General features: G+C 50.8%; 1 protein-coding gene across 7 annotated transcripts; it reads right to left on the bottom strand.

Moving 5' to 3' along the window:
• Nucleotides 1-1,420: 1,420 nt before the first annotated feature.
• Nucleotides 1,421-16,464, bottom strand: MORN3 (MORN repeat containing 3). Of its 7 annotated transcripts, none has more exons than XM_044244336.1 (8): nucleotides 16,373-16,464; nucleotides 14,508-14,583; nucleotides 12,946-13,119; nucleotides 7,851-8,008; nucleotides 6,001-6,160; nucleotides 3,029-3,213; nucleotides 2,714-2,791; nucleotides 1,421-1,496 (listed from the first exon to the last, which is right to left on the bottom strand). In XM_044244336.1, the coding sequence occupies exons 3-7, from the start codon at nucleotides 13,088-13,090 to the stop codon at nucleotides 2,720-2,722; spliced, it is 720 nt and encodes a 239-aa protein (XP_044100271.1). In that variant the 5' UTR covers nucleotides 13,091-13,119; nucleotides 14,508-14,583; nucleotides 16,373-16,464; the 3' UTR covers nucleotides 1,421-1,496; nucleotides 2,714-2,719. The 7 variants fall into 7 exon arrangements, with proteins under 7 accessions (XP_044100271.1, XP_044100268.1, XP_044100272.1 ...); XM_044244333.1 differs by having other exon boundaries at nucleotides 16,359-16,464; XM_044244337.1 differs by lacking the exon at nucleotides 14,508-14,583 and having other exon boundaries at nucleotides 12,946-13,101.
• Nucleotides 16,465-17,241: the final 777 nt, after the last annotated feature.

Here is a 17,241-nt window from a genome sequence, read left to right on the forward strand (position 1 = left end):
AGAGACCTGGGAGCTGGCTGCGGTAATATCCGGCCTGTGACTCTAGCCAGGTGTTCCTTCCTAAAATTGCCTCAAGTCAAGAGTCACCAGATTGACTTGTAAAATGTAGATTTCCAAGCCTTTCCCATGGAAAGTTAGTCTGGGTAGATCTAGAATCTGTATTTGGGGTGGGGGAGGGGCAGAGGGAGAGAGACTCTTAAGCAGACTCCACATCCAACTTGGAGCCCTATGCTAGGCTCAATCGCATGACCCTGAGATAAGACCTGAGCCAAAATCAGGAGTTGGACGTTTAACCGACTGAGCCATCCAAGCGCCTCTAAAATCTGCATTTAAAAAAATATATATTTTTTTAAGATTTTATTTACTTATTTGCCAGAGATCACAAGTAGGTAGAGAGACAGCCACAGAGGGGAGGAAGCAGGCTCCCTGCCGAGTAGAGAGCCCAATGTGGGGCTTGATCCCAGGACCCTGAGATCATGACCTGAGCTGAAGGCAGAGGCTTAACCCACTGAGCCACTCAGGCACCCCTAGAATCTGTTTTTAACATCCCCGGTACTCAAACCTAGGCAGCTCAGGGAAGCACAGTAGTTAAAGAACACTCTCTCTTTAATTTCAGTTTTCTTTGTATTTCAGACACAAATACATTCACAGGTTCCAAATACAACAATGAGAAAGTCACCCGCCCTCCCCTGTTCCCAGGTTCCTGGTTCTCTCCCCTGGCATCCGTTGTTGCCAGTATATTGTGTCCCCATCTAGGGAGATTTCATAAGCAAGAAACACCCTACTTTTTCTGGGGGGGAGAAAGAAAAAAGGTATCCTTCCCTATGCTCTGTTCTGTTCGTGAAGAGCGGGTAGATTTACGTTTAAGCACAGTTACTTTCTCGCTTTGTAACTCGGGAGCCTCCCAGAACCCACTTCCCCCTCTAAAAGGGTGATAATAGCAGGACAGCCTCAGAACCTGCGGGGTCACTGGGGGCGGGGGTGGTGGCAGGTGAAACTCTGGGCACAGGGCCTGGCACCAAGTGAATGGTCTGTGTCCCCAGTGGGCCAGGCCCAGCTTCCTGGCGTGAGAGGTCTAGACAGAGCCATACCTTGGGGTCAGGCCACCCTGCTTATGATTTCGGAGGCAGACAGGAAATAGTGTCGGGGATTATGGAGCCTATACTGTGTGCCAGGCACGTGCCGAGGCCTTAGTGAACATCTTGGAATTACAGGGTTACACTTAAGTCATTGGGCCGAAAAACGTAGTAGAGGAGTGTTTCCGTTAGAGTGTGCTTTGCAGGATCCTTAACTGCTATCCACCAGCTGCCAGTGAAATTTTTCCCTGCCAGTTGTGACAACCAGAAATGTCTCCAGACATCGCCAAATGTCCCCGGGGAGGCAGGGGAGAGAGGATCTCTTGCATTAGGAGCACGTCTTATTTCATGTTCATGTTAACCACAGTAACCTGGGGGGTGGCAAGGACCACGACTGCCCTGTAGTTGAGGGGAGGAAACCTAGAGAACAGAGAGGTTGGGTGCCCTATCCGAGAACACACAGCTCCTAAATCACTGCTGGGATTCCCACCCAGGCAGCCTGACTGCCAACCTCATATTCCTACCCATTATGTAAGAGTCTCTTTTATCTTGAAGAATGTTGTCTGGAATTATGCAAAGCTCTTCCAGATCTCTGCTTCACAATTAACCCCAATACATGTTATTTGTTGTTATTATATCTGTTACCAAATCCTCAGAACACCCCTGTGAGATCTCCTAAGTGCCATTTTACAGATGGGGCAACTAAGGTCACTTGCTTAGGGTCACAAAGTAAATCGGGTTCTAGATGCAGTTGCACCTTAGTCTCGTCTGGGGAAATTTCTGAAGGCCCAGGCCTCATCCCAGACAGACGAGAGTCTGGGCGTGGGACCTGGTTGTCTGTAGCTTGTAAAGCTCCCACGGGATCCCTAGGTCGAGCACTCCTGTGTTAGGCTGAGAAGCCAGGTCGGCTCTCAACCCTAAATCTCAGTGGCTACTGTGACCCGAGGCTCTTCTCTTTCTCCCCCAGGGGAAATCTATGCAGCCCGCAGGGACATCTTCCCTCTTCACCTGAGTTCCCTCCCAGAGCTGTACCCCCTCCGTCCCAATCACACAGCACAAGCCCTGGGCCTATGCCACCAGGTTCTCCTTTATACTCCTGCTCTCAGGAATGGTGACCGAGAATGAAGGCTGTAACAAGAGGGCCCCGAAAGCCAGCTGGGGAGAGGGTTACCCAGTGCTGGGAGGAGTGAGGTGCCCTCTGAGGGTGCCAAGGGTGTGCCCCGAGTCACCACTCACTCCTGCAGAAGCTGCACCGGTTTGAGCAGTTGGGTGACGGACTTGAATTTCTCCGGAAAGCTCTGGTGTGTTCCCTGCGGGGGCAAGGGGCTGGTGGGAGCTGGTGACTCCAAGATGCTGTACCAACGCCCTGTCCTCAAACTGCACTGACACCCACACCCCGAAGGGCTGGGACAGATGTGAGGTGCAGGCCTGGGCCAAACCACCTTACTCAAGGGCATTCAGGAGCGAACTGGTCTTCAAGGAAATGAGTTTTGAAGGAAAGGAACCAGCACGAACCGGCTGGATTGCAGGAGGCAAGAAACCCACCCTCTGCTCCTGCCCCTGAGTTCCTTGGCCAAAGGAGACCCCAGGAGCTGCCTCAACCACATCAGAGGCTGGGGAGCAGGCCTGGCCCTCACCTGGCATCAGTCTTCTTCTGTCTTCCTGAATGTGGCCATGGCTTCCTCCAGCACGCCATCAGGGTCCAGAATTTTGATCTGGAGGGCAACAGTAAGGGGTTGGATTGGGGAGCATGGGAGGCACAGGCTGCCAGCCTTTGGGCGCTGCCTACTTTGGAGGTGCTGTCTGCCTTGTAGGCTGCTGCCAGTCTCCATGGGGATGCCCCGACTGAGAACAAAACCTTGTCTGTTCCCTGGCCGGGCTGGGCTGGGATAGGCCTGGCCAGGGTGGATGTGGCTGCGGGGGCACCATTTTCTGTCTCTGGGTGTGCCCACCTTAGGAATGGGGAACTGGGTGGGCTCAGGTGCCTCATCACGTCCAAAGTCAATCATGGTGCCACACTTGGCCACGTTGTCCACCCAGAAGCCTTCAAACAGCTGACCGTGGTCCAGGTGGAAGAAACGGCCTGGCCCATTCTTCATGCCTCTCTCCCAGTAACCCTCGTAGCGGTTCCCGTTCTCTGGGGGAAAGGACAGGGCCACGTGGGTGTTGGGCACACCAGACCAGACCAGACCAGACTACCAAGCTGGCCCCTCCGCACATCCTCTGCCCATCGGACACTGTGCCCGCGGGGAAACCAGAAGGAAACCCAGCTAACTAGAGTGCCCCGGGCTGGGCTGCCTTCCGTCTGGGCGGACTGATCTATAACCATCAGAGCCCCCACGGTGGGGTGGGGGTGGGGTGGGGGTGTCAGTGACTTCCAGAATCAGCCCTGGTCCACGTCTGGCCTCCACGACTTATCTGAACTTGGATGAACAACATCCTTTCCTATTTGTAAAAAAAAGTCATAGCTCACAGTATGAATAGACAATGTTTTTCCAGCATTCACTCTGTGCCTGGTTCTTTGCTATGTTTCTGACCTCACTCACTCCTCCCAAAAACAGTTCTATGAAGGATAACCGACTCCATTTTCTACAGATGGGGCTTGAAAAGCTTAGGGAGTCTGACTGACTTGCTCAAGGTCACAGAGCTAGGATGCAGCAGAGACAAGATTTGAAGCCAAGGTCTGTTCATCCCAGGAGCCCATGCTCTTAATCATGAATTCACGCTTCCGCTCGGCTGATGGTGGTGTTGGCATAAAAGGAATACTAATAAAGCCAGCGCTTCTCAGCTCAGACCCTTACAGCCATGGGATCTCGGGCAAGTCACAACCATTTTGTCTCATTTCCTCATTTGTAAAATGGGGATAACAGAGGCACCTACCTCATAGAATTGTTGTGGAGATTAAATACGTGGGTTCACGGAAAGGACTGAGATTACTGGATACACTCCAGATGAGAGGTCAGCAAACTTTTTTCTGTAAAGGGTCAGCCGGGATTTTCGGCTTTGTAGGGCACAGAGTCTCTGCCGCAACTCCGCCATTGCCGTGGACGATGTGTAAATGAATGAGCAAGTCTGGTGTGCCAATAAAACTTTACTTACAAAAACATGTGTTGAACTGGGTTTGGATTTGGTCCAAGGATCGTAGTCTGCTGACACCTGCTAGTATGAGCTAGTAATATTGCTGAGCACTTATCATTATGTGTCTGGCACCACGCTCAGCACTTTACAAACCTCATTTAACCTTCTCAACCCTAGTTAAGTCCTATTTTTATCCTTAATTTACAGATGAGAAAACCAAAGCACAGAGAGTTTAAGTTTGAGCACAATGCATCAAGGTCACGTAGCTAGTAAGAGCTTGATCCAGGATTTGAACCTGAACCCAGGCAGACAGGCTCCAGAGTCCAGGCCACTAGAAATGATGCACTAAGAACCCTTACACTATATGTGGCTGCAGCAGACGCTAAGTGTGGGCTATTGCTAGTAGATGCTCACTAAAAGCAGGCGCAGAGCTGGGTGCATTGGGGGTTGAGAATGACAGAGTGGCTGGCATAAGCCCTCCTCAGCTGATCTAATGCCTCAGTTTGGCCAAATCTCATTGGAAATTGGAGTCTTCAGTTTTCGGGAGACTGAGCTTAGTTTTGTGTCCTCCTCAAGGGCGCCTACTACGTACCAGGTACTGGGGAAACAATGGGGAGCAAAATAGATGCGCGGTCCAGGTCACAGTCTGGAGAGACAATGACACTATCTTTATAAATAGCCTATTACGTGCCTGCTCACAGTAGTACCGCTTTTTAGGTACTATTATTCCCATATTACAGGTGAGGTAACTGAGGCATGGAGAGGAGAAAACTTGCCCAAGATTATACACCTAGTGCTAAAAAGAAAGGAAGCAGGTGCTGAGGATAAGGAGGAGAATGTGCACTAGTGGTATGAAAACGGGGGAGGCCTCTCTGAGGAGGAGAGAGTGCAAAGATACGGAGGATCTTCTTTCCATTGCAGCAGTGCAAGGGCCCTGAGGCAAAAAGCGTGGGAGGAACTGAACAAAAATGAGTAAGGCTGAAACTGAGGGATTCCCAGGGGACGTGGGGTGGGCGGCACAACTACAGGACTGCAGACCCTGCAGACCATACTCTGAACTCTGAGGGTAAGAGGGAGCTATGGAAAAGTTGAAAGCAGGTTAGCAATACGGTCCAATCTGCCAAAGTTCATGCTGGTTGATACGTAGAGAATGGGTTAAGTCCTGACGCTAAGGCGGTTTACTCATGACTCTTTGCTCTCTCTAGGAATATTTTTCCCCAGCTAAGTGCTTATCAGGCTCCTTCTCTTCCTTCAGGTCCTATGTCCAAACATCACGTGGTCAGAGACATTCTCTGACCCTAAGTCTGTCTAGATAGCCCCTGTCCCCAACTCCTCTGTCATTCTCCAACACACCTTCCTATTTTATTTATTTATTTTCCCCTATTTTAAAGGGATATTGCTTAGCACTTTTGACCTCACAATGAACAGACTATGTTAATCTCGAGCAAGTGACTTAACCTCTCTGTGGCTCAGTTCATTTGTGAAGTGGAGATGGTCATAGTACCATCTTATGGAACTGTAGTGAGGATTAAATGAGCTCAGTGCTGTGTTAAGTGTAGGCTAGAATTACTGACCGTAAGGAAATGTCTTAATTGTTGATGTGTCTTGTTAGGCTCCCCTTTAGAATAGAAAGTCCCTGAGGGCAGGGATCTGGTCCCGTCATTCACCTAACCGGGAGCTGAGCTGGAGAGGGGCTGGGCGTGGTCGGGGCGTGGCCCAGAGGGGGCTTGACCAAGCCGGGCCAACCAGGCTGCCCCTGGGGCGTGACCAGGATCTATTGGGGGCGTGGCGGGGCTGGCTGGGGCGTGGCGGGGCTGGCTGGGGCGGGGCGGGGCGGGGCACTTACCCTGACGCAGCATGCCCTCCCCATGCGGCTTGTCGTTCAACCACTGGCCCTCGTAAATGTCGCCGTTGCTGTAGTACATGCGGCCCCATCCGCTGCGCTGGTTGCCACACCACTCACCCTCGTAATAATCCTTGGGTCCGAAAAACTGAATCCCATAGCCCTGAAAGCACGAAGGTGTCCCTGTTCATGGCGTCCCCCACCGCTAGGAAAGCCACCCCTATCTTCCCGGGCACCCAAGCCACACACCTGGACTACTTCCCTGCTACCTCCCTCAGCCCTACATCCCAAACTGATGGTCGGGCATTGAAAAAGCTCCTCAAGCTCTCCGTTCCCCTCCACCACTCTGCTACCACCTCTCCCCTCCTCACTGGTCCCCCTCTTCCACTCTCCCGTTCTCCCCTCCGCACGCATCTTCAGTGAAGCAGCTAGAAGGATCTTTACATCGCTCATCTGATCACGTTTGCCCCTTCTCCTCATCTCTGATTCGACCCTGTTAAAAGTCGCAGATGCCTCTGAGAATCAGATCAAAGTTATGGACTTTCTCCCCAGAAAAATGAACACCACACTCAGTGTCCAACCACGGAGAACCATGGACTCCCCGCAGATCACACCTTAAGGAAGTTGGGTTAAGCAGCCCCAAATATACCCCCTCAAAATCCTGATTCCCCACAAAACCTTCAAGGCCCCCATCTACCCCTCTTCTCACCCCCAACCCTGTGGGCATACACACCTTGGTGTTTGACATATTTTTTTGTTTGTTTGTTTGTTTTTTAGGTTTTATTTATTTGACAGACAGAGATCACAAGTAGGCAGAGAGGCAGGCAGAGAGAGAGAGGAAGGGAAGCATGTTCCCTGCTGAGCAGAAAGCCCGATGTGGGGTGGGGCTCGATTCCAGGACCCTGGGATCATGACCTGAGCTGAAGGCAGAGGCTTTAACCCACTGAGCCACCCAGGCGCCCCTGTTTGACATATTCTTTGCTACTTCTGACTACTTTGCTACTTCCCCTTCTCCTTTTTGTTCTCCCTGGTTAACTCTTTGCACCTTTTGGTATTGCCTCCTGTAGGAAGCCTGCCCTGAATTCTCAATCCATGTGGGCTCCCTGGGAAAATCTCTATCCTAACACCAAATTGTAAGTGAATTGTTTATTTTGGGCTCTCTTTCCCCACTGGCCAGTAAACAGTTTGAGCTCAGAGATCACAAAATCCAATTACCACTTGCCAGCAGTGTGTGACCTCAAGCAAGGCACTTCACCTCTTGGGGCTTGTTTCCTTATCAGTAAAATAAGAATGATGATGACCATGACTTTGTGAGTGGGTTGTGGGATACCGGGAGGTTTCAGGCATTTCTCAGTTGAGGACATGCCTCTTGCTGGCTTCTACCTCCAGGACCTTCCTCTCTTGTCCTGTGGCCAAGGGTGTGGCCTCTGCTTTCTTGCTCCCACATTTCCTACACCCTCTTGTGCTGGTCCAACAGAAGGGGGATTCTTAGAAAGGAATGCCCAGGGAAAAGAAAGCCAGGAAATGAGTGGGGCAGACGGTGGGGGGGGGGAGACTTGGCCCCCACACAGCCTGGCTGGTTTCTTGTGCCATGAGAGTTCATGGGCTCCTCCCCGGGCCCTCTCCTCTTGCTTCCTGTTTCCTGGGTTTTGTTCTAAGAAGCCTGGATGATTTCCCACCCCTTCCTTCACCCTCGCACACAGTACTCTTGTCCTTCCCTCCACCGTCCTCCCTTTTCTCCCAGGACTCTCTGACTGTTCCCCCTACACACACACAACACACACACACACACACACACACAGAGCCTGCTTTCAGCCTGATCCACATCCCAGGGCATGACAGGAACCACTCACCGATTTTTTATCATCCTTCCACCAGCCAGAGTATACTTTCCTGGGCTTTCCCATCTCTTGGTCAGGAAAGCTGAGGGTGCCATAGCCATCTCGCTTCCCAAACTTCCAGTCTCCCTCATAGATGGCTCCTTTCTTCTTCCAGATCTGTGTTCCTTTTCCTGATGACACACAGATGGGCCGACACTGCAGACATGCAGCCATGGGGCTGGAGGGGCAGGTGCTGGGTCTGCCTTGGCCTCAGGGGCCCCTAGAAGACTTGATGACTTTCTCAAGGGCTGAGTCAGGGTCTGTGCCTTGTCTCTAGAACCCCAGCACCAGTGAGAACTCCAAGAAAGTTCCATTTCTACAAATAACAGTTCTCCAGCTGTTTGCCCTTATGCCGGATTGATACAGCAACCCCCAAGTAGAAATCTGCCCCTCCTTCTTCTCTTAATAATAATGAGTTTCATCTCTTTTAAAAATAAGTTTCATCTTTAAATGATACTCAAAGGTTACACGAGATGGCCAGATTTTCTAGAAAATGTTCTGTGTATTTCTTCAGTTCTCAGAAACACACATGGAGACCTATGTCCTATCATTCCAGCTTCATCTGTGAATTCCACTCCCAACTTCCAGACTGTCCTCCAAGCACTGTGGCCACGGTGCTGATCGAGGAACCCACCAGATATGCCTCTGCCTCAGGGCCTTTGTACCTACCTGTCCTTCGTCCTGGAATGCTCTTCTGTAAATTTCAATCACTCCCTACCTCCTACAAATCTCCATTCAAATCTATTTTTTCAGTGAGGCCTTCCCTGACCATCCCATATAAAGTCACAAGTCTGTCCTACCCCCCTTACCCTGCTTTGTTTCTGGTTGTTTTTTTTTTTCCAAGATTGTATGTATTTATTTGACAGACAGAGATCACAAGTAGGGAGAGAAGCAGGCAGAGAGAGAGGGGGAAGCAGGCTCCCCAATGAGAAGAGAGACCCATGTGGGTCTCGATCCCAGGACCCTGAGATCATGACCCAAGCCGAAGGCAGAGTCTTAAGCCTCTGAGCCACCCAGGTGTCCCTTCCCTGCTCTGTTTCTTTCCATATCACCTATCAGCTCCTAACATATCAGATGATTCACTTATTTGTCATTTTTTGTCTGTTGTCTAGCTCTCCATGAGAATGTGCACTCCATGAGGACACAAACTTTGGTCTGTTTGTTCACTGCTCTATTCCCAGCACTGAGGAACAGGACCTGGCAAGTTGGAGGTGACCAACACATGTAAAACAAAGACATTTGTTGAACAAAGAGATCAATAAAATATTTGTGAGTACCTATACGGGCTTATACGTGTCTTGGTCCTTAGTAGCTCAGGAACAAATCCAACATTGTCCCTGTGAGTTTTTTAATCTTGGCCGACTAACTTAACTCCCTGGGCCTCAGGCTCCTCATCTGTAAAATGGGGATGAGACTATCTCATGGGGTTGTTCTGATCACTACATTCATTAATATAAGGAAAACACTTTGAACAGTGTCTGCAAATACAGAAGATATTACCAATTATTTATGCCCTTGAGATAGAGCCCTCACGCGGTTTTTCTACCTGTCCCTCTTTTACGAGGTTTATTTCTTTTGGGGAACCAGCCTCTCCTGAGCTCTCAGTCCCCTTGGTTTGCGTGGATCTGGCTCCTCCCCCTGGCCACGCCAGTCAACCAGCTCGGGCCACTGTGATTGGTTGAGTGAAGGGCATGTGATTTGAGTTGGTCCAATGAGACTGTTTGCCTCTGGGATAAAGGCAAGTTTACCACTTAAACGAAGTTTTTTATGGTCAGACTCCTTGGTGTGCCCACTCTCTGTCCTCCCCCTCTCTGCTCTGGGCACACTGGCTTCCAGTCTGTTCCTTGAGCAAGACTTAATACCCCTCCCCCACAATCCTTCCATTCTGAGTCCACTACCTAGAAGACAGGCCCTTCTGCCGAGCTAATCCCTACCCATGTGCGCTCCGCTCAGACATCGCCTCTCTCTGTTCTCATGGCCGCTTTCCTGCCTCTTCTCGGGTCCCCTTCATATCCCTTTTATTTTTATTTTTAATATTTTGAAGTAAAATAGCCTTGTTTTATTACGTGCATACTATATATAAACAAACTACCCACTCTGAAAACAGCAGGTTCTGGCTTTTCCCAGGGCCCTCAGAAGCCTCTGGGAGACTAGTTCCTTCCCCAGAGAGGGGTGCGTGCGTGAGAGAGAGTGTGTGTGTGTGTGTGTGTGTGTGTGTGTGTGTGTGATGGAGCTACAAGCTCCTTCCCTCTCTGGTCCAGGAGGAGGCATCTCTATCTTACTCCTCTGCAAGGAATTGAGGAAGACTTGCCACTCTGCAGGGTAAAATCGCTTATAGACGTTGGTCTTACTCTGAATCTGTTTCGGGGTATGTTGACACTAATTCTTCTCACCCCCCGCCATAGCTTTATAGTCCGCCCCCCCTTCTCCGTCATGAAGTGTATGTAGTCAGTGAAGTCTGGAGACAGCACGTTTGCTTTCTTTTCTGGGAGGCTGGCTTCTACCTCCATGTCATTTACCCCATACAGCCTGATGCCACCTCTTTTAGCCATATGACCCTCAGTGAGTCATTTCCTCTCTCTGAGCCCCAGTTTCCTCATCTGTAAAATGGGATACTATTTATTGTGCAGGTTCCCTGCGAGCCTGGAGCCCCCTGAGGCTTGGCATCTTGCCAGATGCCCAGTATAGAGCCTGATGTGGGCCAGGAGTGCTGTAGGGGTTAGTGGAGTGAAGGCACGAGCAGTCCAGGGAAGCCATGGCCACCCAATCCTTGCCTTGCATGATGACGACTCTCTTCACTGCTTCCAGTCTGCTGACACCACAGCAGTCCCTGTCGGCTTGGTCAAAGGTATGTCTTGAAGAGAGGGGAGGCTCAATCACGATTCTCCTACAGCTCCATTTTCAAGAGCCTCAACACAATCAGCTCTATGCCTCTGGGGTCCTAGGGGAGGCAGGACTCACATCAAAGGAGAGGTCAGAGCGTCCTGTCGACCCACAAGTTCACAGCACAGGTGAGGCCACTGAGATGCATAGAATGGGAGATGACTTACCTAAAGTCACACGCTAGACGGCGGCAGCTTCGGAGTGCTTTTGGATGAGGACGGTTCCGAGTAGTGGTGATCCCTGCCACGCTCTGCCCTCAAACACTCACAGACCCTTCTGCACGGACCCCGGGCTATGCACTTAGTAGATGTCATCTCTTATCTTTACCAACAGGCATTTTCTCATTTTACAGAATGGGACACTGAGGCTCAGAGCGTGGTAATTAGTCATCAAGGTCACTGTTGGTGGAGCCCAGATTCTGACCCAGGTTTCTGGACTCCAAAGTACTTCACTCAGGAAGGCACGAGAGAAAAGTGGTCAAGAGCACAGAATCTGGGGGCACCTGGGTGTCTCAGTGGGTTAAAGCCTCTGCCTTTGGCTCAGGTCATGATCTCAGGGTCCTGGGTTCGAGCCCTGCATCGGGCTCTCTGCTCAGCGGGGAGCCTGCTTCCCGTCCTCTCTCTGCCTGCCTCTCTGCCTGCTTGTGGTCTCTGTCTGTCAAATAAATAATAAAATAAGAATCTTAAAAAAAAAAAAAAGCATAGGATCTGGAATTGCAAAACCTGCTTGAGAAGCCATACCATCTTTTTTTAATAAAAGCTTGTTTCTCTTGGGGCGCTTGGCTGGCTCAGTTGGAAGAGCACACGACTCTTGATCTCAGGGTCATGAGTTCAAACTCCATGTTGGGTGTAGAAATCACTTAAATAAATAAAACTTTATTTTTTTAGATTTTATTTTTAAGGGGTGCCTGGATGGAGGAGTCAGTTAAGCATCCAACTCTTGGTTTCGGCTCAGGTCATGATCTCGGGGCCGTGAGACCCAGCCCCTCATCAGCCTCTGTGCTCGGCGTGGAGTCCACTTGAGATTCTCTATCCCTTTCCCTCTCCCCTCCTGCTCATGCTCTCGTTCTCTCTCTCTGAAATAAATAAATAAATCTTTTTTAAAAAGATTTTATTTTTAAGTACTCTCTACACCCAACATGGGGCTCAAACTTACAACTCCAAGGTCAAGAGTCATATGCTCTACTGACTGAGCCACGCTGGTGCCCCTAAATAAATAAAATTTTTTTAAAAACCACTTCTTTTTCTTCAGGTTCCTGTGTCACCAGGAACCCCATGCCATTTGCTGGTTAAAGTAGCAGTTAAAGTGGGATGCCTGTAGGGATGCCTGGGTGGCTCAGTTGATTAAACCGCTGCCTGCAGCTCAGGTCATGATCCCAGCGTCTTGGGATCGAGTCCCGCATCGGGCTCCTTGCTCAGTGGGGAGCCTGTTTCTCTCTCTGCCTCTGCCTGACACTTTGCCGGCTTGTGCTCTCTCTCTCTGACAAATAAATAAATAAAATATTTAAAAAAAAATAAAGTGGGGCACCTGGGTGGCTCAGTCGGTTAAGCATCTGCCTTTGGCTCAGGTCATCATCCTGGAGTCGCGGAGTCTGCCTCTCCCTCTCCCTTTGCCCCTCCCTCCTGCTCCTGCTCTCTCTCTCTTGCTCTCTCTCAAATAAATAAATAAAATCTTAAAAAAAGAAAAAATGTTGCAGTTAAAGCCCCAGCTAGTTGTGTGTGAGTATATGTGTGTGTGTCCTCCCTAACCCCCTGCTGGTGAGACCCTCCACGTCAGAGCTGTTTGAATCCCTACTGCAAGCTGGTTGCGGTGGGGGGGGGGGCACCTTTTCTTCCTGCCAGCCCCATGTTTAGCCCAGGTCTCAGAGATCAGGCCGTGTACTGGAGTTCCCAGAGCCCTAGCCGTGGTTACGGATGGTGTCTCAAGACCACTTTGTCCCCTGCTGGTCCCTGAGGTCTTTGCTCATCTGAAGTCAGGGTTGAGTTTGGTTCCAGAGTCCCAGTACGTGGAGACCTCTGGCTGGCCCAGGTCAGTGGCATTCTACCCTTGAGGGAGCCTTGGGGACACATCTTATGTCCCCAGGGAGCTCTGCCAGTGACTTCCTTGGCCCCAGTCAAGTCCCAGTCACCCACCATGGCCCAGAACTCCACACTAGCCACCCAGACTCCTGAAGGCCCCCACTCACCATGCTTCATGTTGTCCTTCCACTCGCCCACATAGCAGTCACCATTGACCGCGTACACCTGGTGTCTCAGTCCGTTCTTCTGGGCCTTCCGGTCCCATCCCTTCCACAGGGGCTCCGACTTCTTCAAGCACTTGGAGATAGGCATGTTGCCTGCTTCTGTGGGGCCAGAGGGTGCTGGCAAAGCGTTAGGGACATCAGGGGCTCAGTATACCCCTAGTAGTACCAGGATCCTGGGGCTTCCTGGGGATGCGCTTGTCTGAGCCCAAATGACATGAGTCATGTATGTTCTGAGTCCCCGGGCAGATGAGCAAGCAGCCCTTTGAGGGTGACCCTTCTGTGCTGGACTGACCCTTGCCTGTCACCTCCTTTGCATCTATCTCTAGAGTCCCGCTGAGGTAGGTCTGATGACACAATTGCTTGGGAACCCAGGGAAACCAGTAGAAGAGGGGGTTTGTGATGGCGTCAGGAAGAAGCTGTCCCTCACCGGTGGTTGACAGTCATATATTTAATAACGAGTATGACCAATCCGTGTGGATGCTGGCCTAAGGCTGGAGCTTTCTCTGGAGGCCCCAGTGCTGTGCACTGGGATCCACTGCAGGAGAGAAGTGGGTGGCCAAGGTAGGGGGGGATACCCAGGCCACTCTGGGCCTGCAGGTAACCACTACCACGCAGCCTACAGGGACACCTTCCTGGCCCCCAGTACCCAACAATGCAACCCTTTTGGTCCTGCCTTATCTGTTAGAGAGTGCTATTTCTAGCACTCTAGCCAGCGCCTGGCTTTAGAAGCTGTCAGGGAATGGGTGTCCGGGTGGCTCAGTCAGTCTTTAAGCATCTGCCTTCTGCTCAGGTCATGATCCCAGTCCTGGGATCGAGCCCAGCATCGGGCCCCTTGCTCAGCGGGAAGCCTGCTTCTCCCTCTCCCACTCCCCTTGCTTGCGTTCCATCTCTTGTTGTCTCTCCCTGTCAAATAAATAAATAAAATCTAAAAAAAAAAAAAAAAAAAAAAAAGCTGTTAGGAGAGCCCACCAACTAGAGATACTGCCCATAGGGTGACCAACTGTCTGGGTTTGCCTAGGACTGAGGGGTTTCCTAGGAACTTGGACTCCAGTACTAAAACTGGGACAGTCCCAGGAACACCAGGATGGCTGCTCATCCTTCTGCCTCTGACCTCTGACCTTTGCCCGGATACTCTGCTTGTCTGCCTTATTACCTGGTTAGGTTTCTCCATCAGACCAGGGCTCTCCTTCCCGCCATGCCTGACGGGGTTGCAGAGAAACTTTGGGTGGTCTAGGGTCTCTCTTTATGCTGGGAGTCCCCCACCTGTGTTCTTCATGTCTCCAAGATCTCCAGTGCAGACATTCATGTCTATCTGTCTGTCTCCAGGGGGCTCGTGCAAGGTGATAAAGATGGTCTCCCCCAATCATGGGTATCTGTTTCCTGCTCCATGGGTTTGGGACACACACACACACACACACACACACAAACACACATGCCAGTGGCGCTAGCACCAGGGGCTGAGTGAGATATTTAACCATCGGCATGAGAGGTGCTGAGCCAATTACCTTTGGGCTGAGAAGGTTTCAGATCATGGTGTCCCAGGCATCCACCTACCCATGGCCAGCCTCATGGGTGTGCAACCTGTGCAGTCGAACAGGGCCCACACTTAGAAGGGCCCATGCTTGGTTTACTCCTTGGCTGGCACTGTTTTTAAATTCTTAATACTTTATGAGTGAGGGCCCCCTTCTTCATTTTTTACAATTTTTAAAAAAGATTTTATTTATTTATTTGACAGACAGGTCACAAGTAGGCAAAGAGCTAGGCAGAGAGAGAGAAGGGAAACAGGCTCCCCGCTGAATGGAGAGCCTGACGTGGGGCTCCATCCCAGGCCTGGAGATCATGACCTGAGTGGAAGGCAGAGGCTTAACCCACTGAGCCACCGAGGCACCCTCCCTCTTTTTCATTTACACTGGGTGCACATATCAAGGAGTTCCTTCTGGGGGGCTATAGCAGGGTCTCCAGGAGTCTGACCAGGCTGACCAACCAGACGGCTGGCATGTATTTTGACAATCATGCCTACGAACAGGGTAAATCACTCCCGGCAAAGAAAACAGTAAGGGGAGGGGCGCCTGGGTGGCTCAGTGGGTTAAGCTGCTGCCTTTGGCTCACATCATGATCTCAGGGTCCTGGGATCGAGTCCCAAGTCCCGCATTGGGCTCTCTGCTCAGCAGGGGGCCTGCTTCCCTCTCTCTCTCTCTGCCTGCCTCTTCATCTACTTGTGATTTCTCTCTGTCAAATAAATAAATAAAATCTTAAAAAAAAAAAAAAACAGTAAGGGCAAAAGCTGAGAGGAAGGAAACCGTTCCAGGTCCTAAATGTAACGTTTTCCTTTTTTCTCTCATTTCCTAGTACCACCTGTACAATGACGAATCTTTATATGTAAATTAATTTACTTTAAAAAATCAATATATTTATCCAAGAAAGAAACTACATATCCTTACTATAAATGGAAAACCAGTATCAAATACCTTAAGGGGGAAGCACAGTAAAAATAAAAATACTATAAAGAGGCCACCTTAAGTCTTAGCTAGATATCAATGGCTTACAGTCGAGATTAGCAAATGTTCAGAAAGGTGTTAATTAGCGCCGAACTGACCCTTTCTCCTTGGTTTTCTCAGAAGTGTAATGGAACCAACCTAGAACCTAATAACTTTTTTTTTTAAAGATTTTATTTATTTATTTATTTGACAGACAGATCACAAGTAGGCAGAGAGGCAGGCAGAGAGAGAGAAGGAAGCAGGCTCCCCACTGAGCAGAGAGCCCGATGCGGGGCTCGATCCCAGGACCCTGGGATCATGACCTGAGCGGAAGGCAGAGGCTTTAACCCACTGAGCCACCCAGTAATATAACTGGGTGGCTCCCCTAATAACTTTTTTTTTTTTAAAGATTTTTATTTATTCATTTAACAGAGAGAGATCACAAGTAGGCAGAGAGAGAGGAAGGGAAGCAGGCTCCCTGCTGAGCAGAGAGCCCGATGTGGGACTCGATCCCAGGACCCTGAGATCATGACCTGAGCCGAAGGCAGCGGCTTAACCCACTGAGCCACCCAGGCGCCCCCCTAATAACTTTTTAATGATGTCTTTGGATGTTACTTGATGCCTCATCAGGGTAATATAAAATCACCCTCTGTCCCACTCTTTCTTGGGAGCAAGGGTTTTCTGTTCAAGAGGAGGTTAGGGTCTTAATACGGGAGCTACCGATAGGAAAAGAAAGCCTTGTGAGGCGGGGCGCGCGGACCGTGCCCGGTTGTTTTGATTCTAAATAATAAATCAGCCACAGTGGAAGGTGGAGGGGCGGGGCCCAGACGCAGGGGGGGCCATCCCGAACTCCCGCCCCACCCACCTGCCCCAGCTCACCTGAGCCCGCTCACCTGCGGGGCGGAGCCTGGATCTGCAGCTCTGTAGACCCGAGCACTGGGTCCGCCGCTTCCAGCCTCAAAAACACCGAGCGGCGCTGGCTCAGGCGTCCCCTGCCCCGCGGGGGTCGCTATGGCAACGCGGGGCCCAAGCAAAGCCGCCCGCAGAGCCCGCCCCTTCCTGCCGAGACCTTGTGCTTGCTGCGCGGAGGGGAGGGTGCAGAGTTTCTGGCGTGGGGAAGGACGTCTTAGGGCCTGTGCAAGTCCAGTGCAGCCCGGTTCATCGGCCGGCTGAGCAAAGGGCTGTTGGGCGAACCCGAAGACCCGGCATCCGCAGAGCGTGCGCCCAGGTGTGCCTGGGGAGGATACTGCCCTTCCCATCTGGGGATCCCCAGGGCAAATACAGCACCCCGAGCAGACCAGAAAGGGTTAAATACTTCTCTGCCGTTTTCGGAACACAAAGCGGCAAAATTTGAAGGGAAAACTAACCACTCTCGTTCTTACTCCTGTTGCTGGGGAGGGCCTCTCTTACACACCTTTAAGAATCAAAGAGAAGCTATTCAGACCCTCCACCTCTCGAAGATGCTTGTATTTTATTTTATTTTAAATATTTTATTTATTTATCTGAGAGAGATCACAAGTAAGCAGAGAGAGCGGGATGGGGGGCGGGGTGGTGGTGGGGGGAGCAGACTCCCTGTGGAGCCGGACTTGGGGATCGATCTCAAGACCCTGAGACCATGACCTGAGCTGAAGGCAGAGACTCAATCTACTGAACCACCCAGGTGCTCCAAAGATGCTTGTATTTTAGACACACAGGTCAGCCCACCTCACCCCTCACTCCTCTCCTTGGTTCACATCCTTACAGTGGCTCCGCTGTCACTCAG

The sequence above is a fragment of the Neovison vison genome, chromosome 3 (genome assembly GCF_020171115.1).
Source record: "Neovison vison isolate M4711 chromosome 3, ASM_NN_V1, whole genome shotgun sequence".
Lineage (NCBI taxonomy): Eukaryota > Metazoa > Chordata > Mammalia > Carnivora > Mustelidae > Neogale > Neogale vison.

Bases quoted from the DNA above. Each gene is read 5' to 3' on its own strand.
- MORN3 (XM_044244337.1), bottom strand. From the start codon at position 13,090: ATGCCTATCTCCAAGTGCTTGAAGAAGTCGGAGCCCCTGTGGAAGGGA. The intron at 3,214-6,000 runs GTAAGTGCCCCG...CCTTTCCCCCAG, and splicing joins GGAGGGCATGCTGCGTCAGG to AGAACGGGAACCGCTACGAG. The intron at 2,792-3,028 runs GTGGGCACACCC...GTTGCCCTCCAG, and splicing joins CCCAGTTCCCCATTCCTAAG to ATCAAAATTCTGGACCCTGA.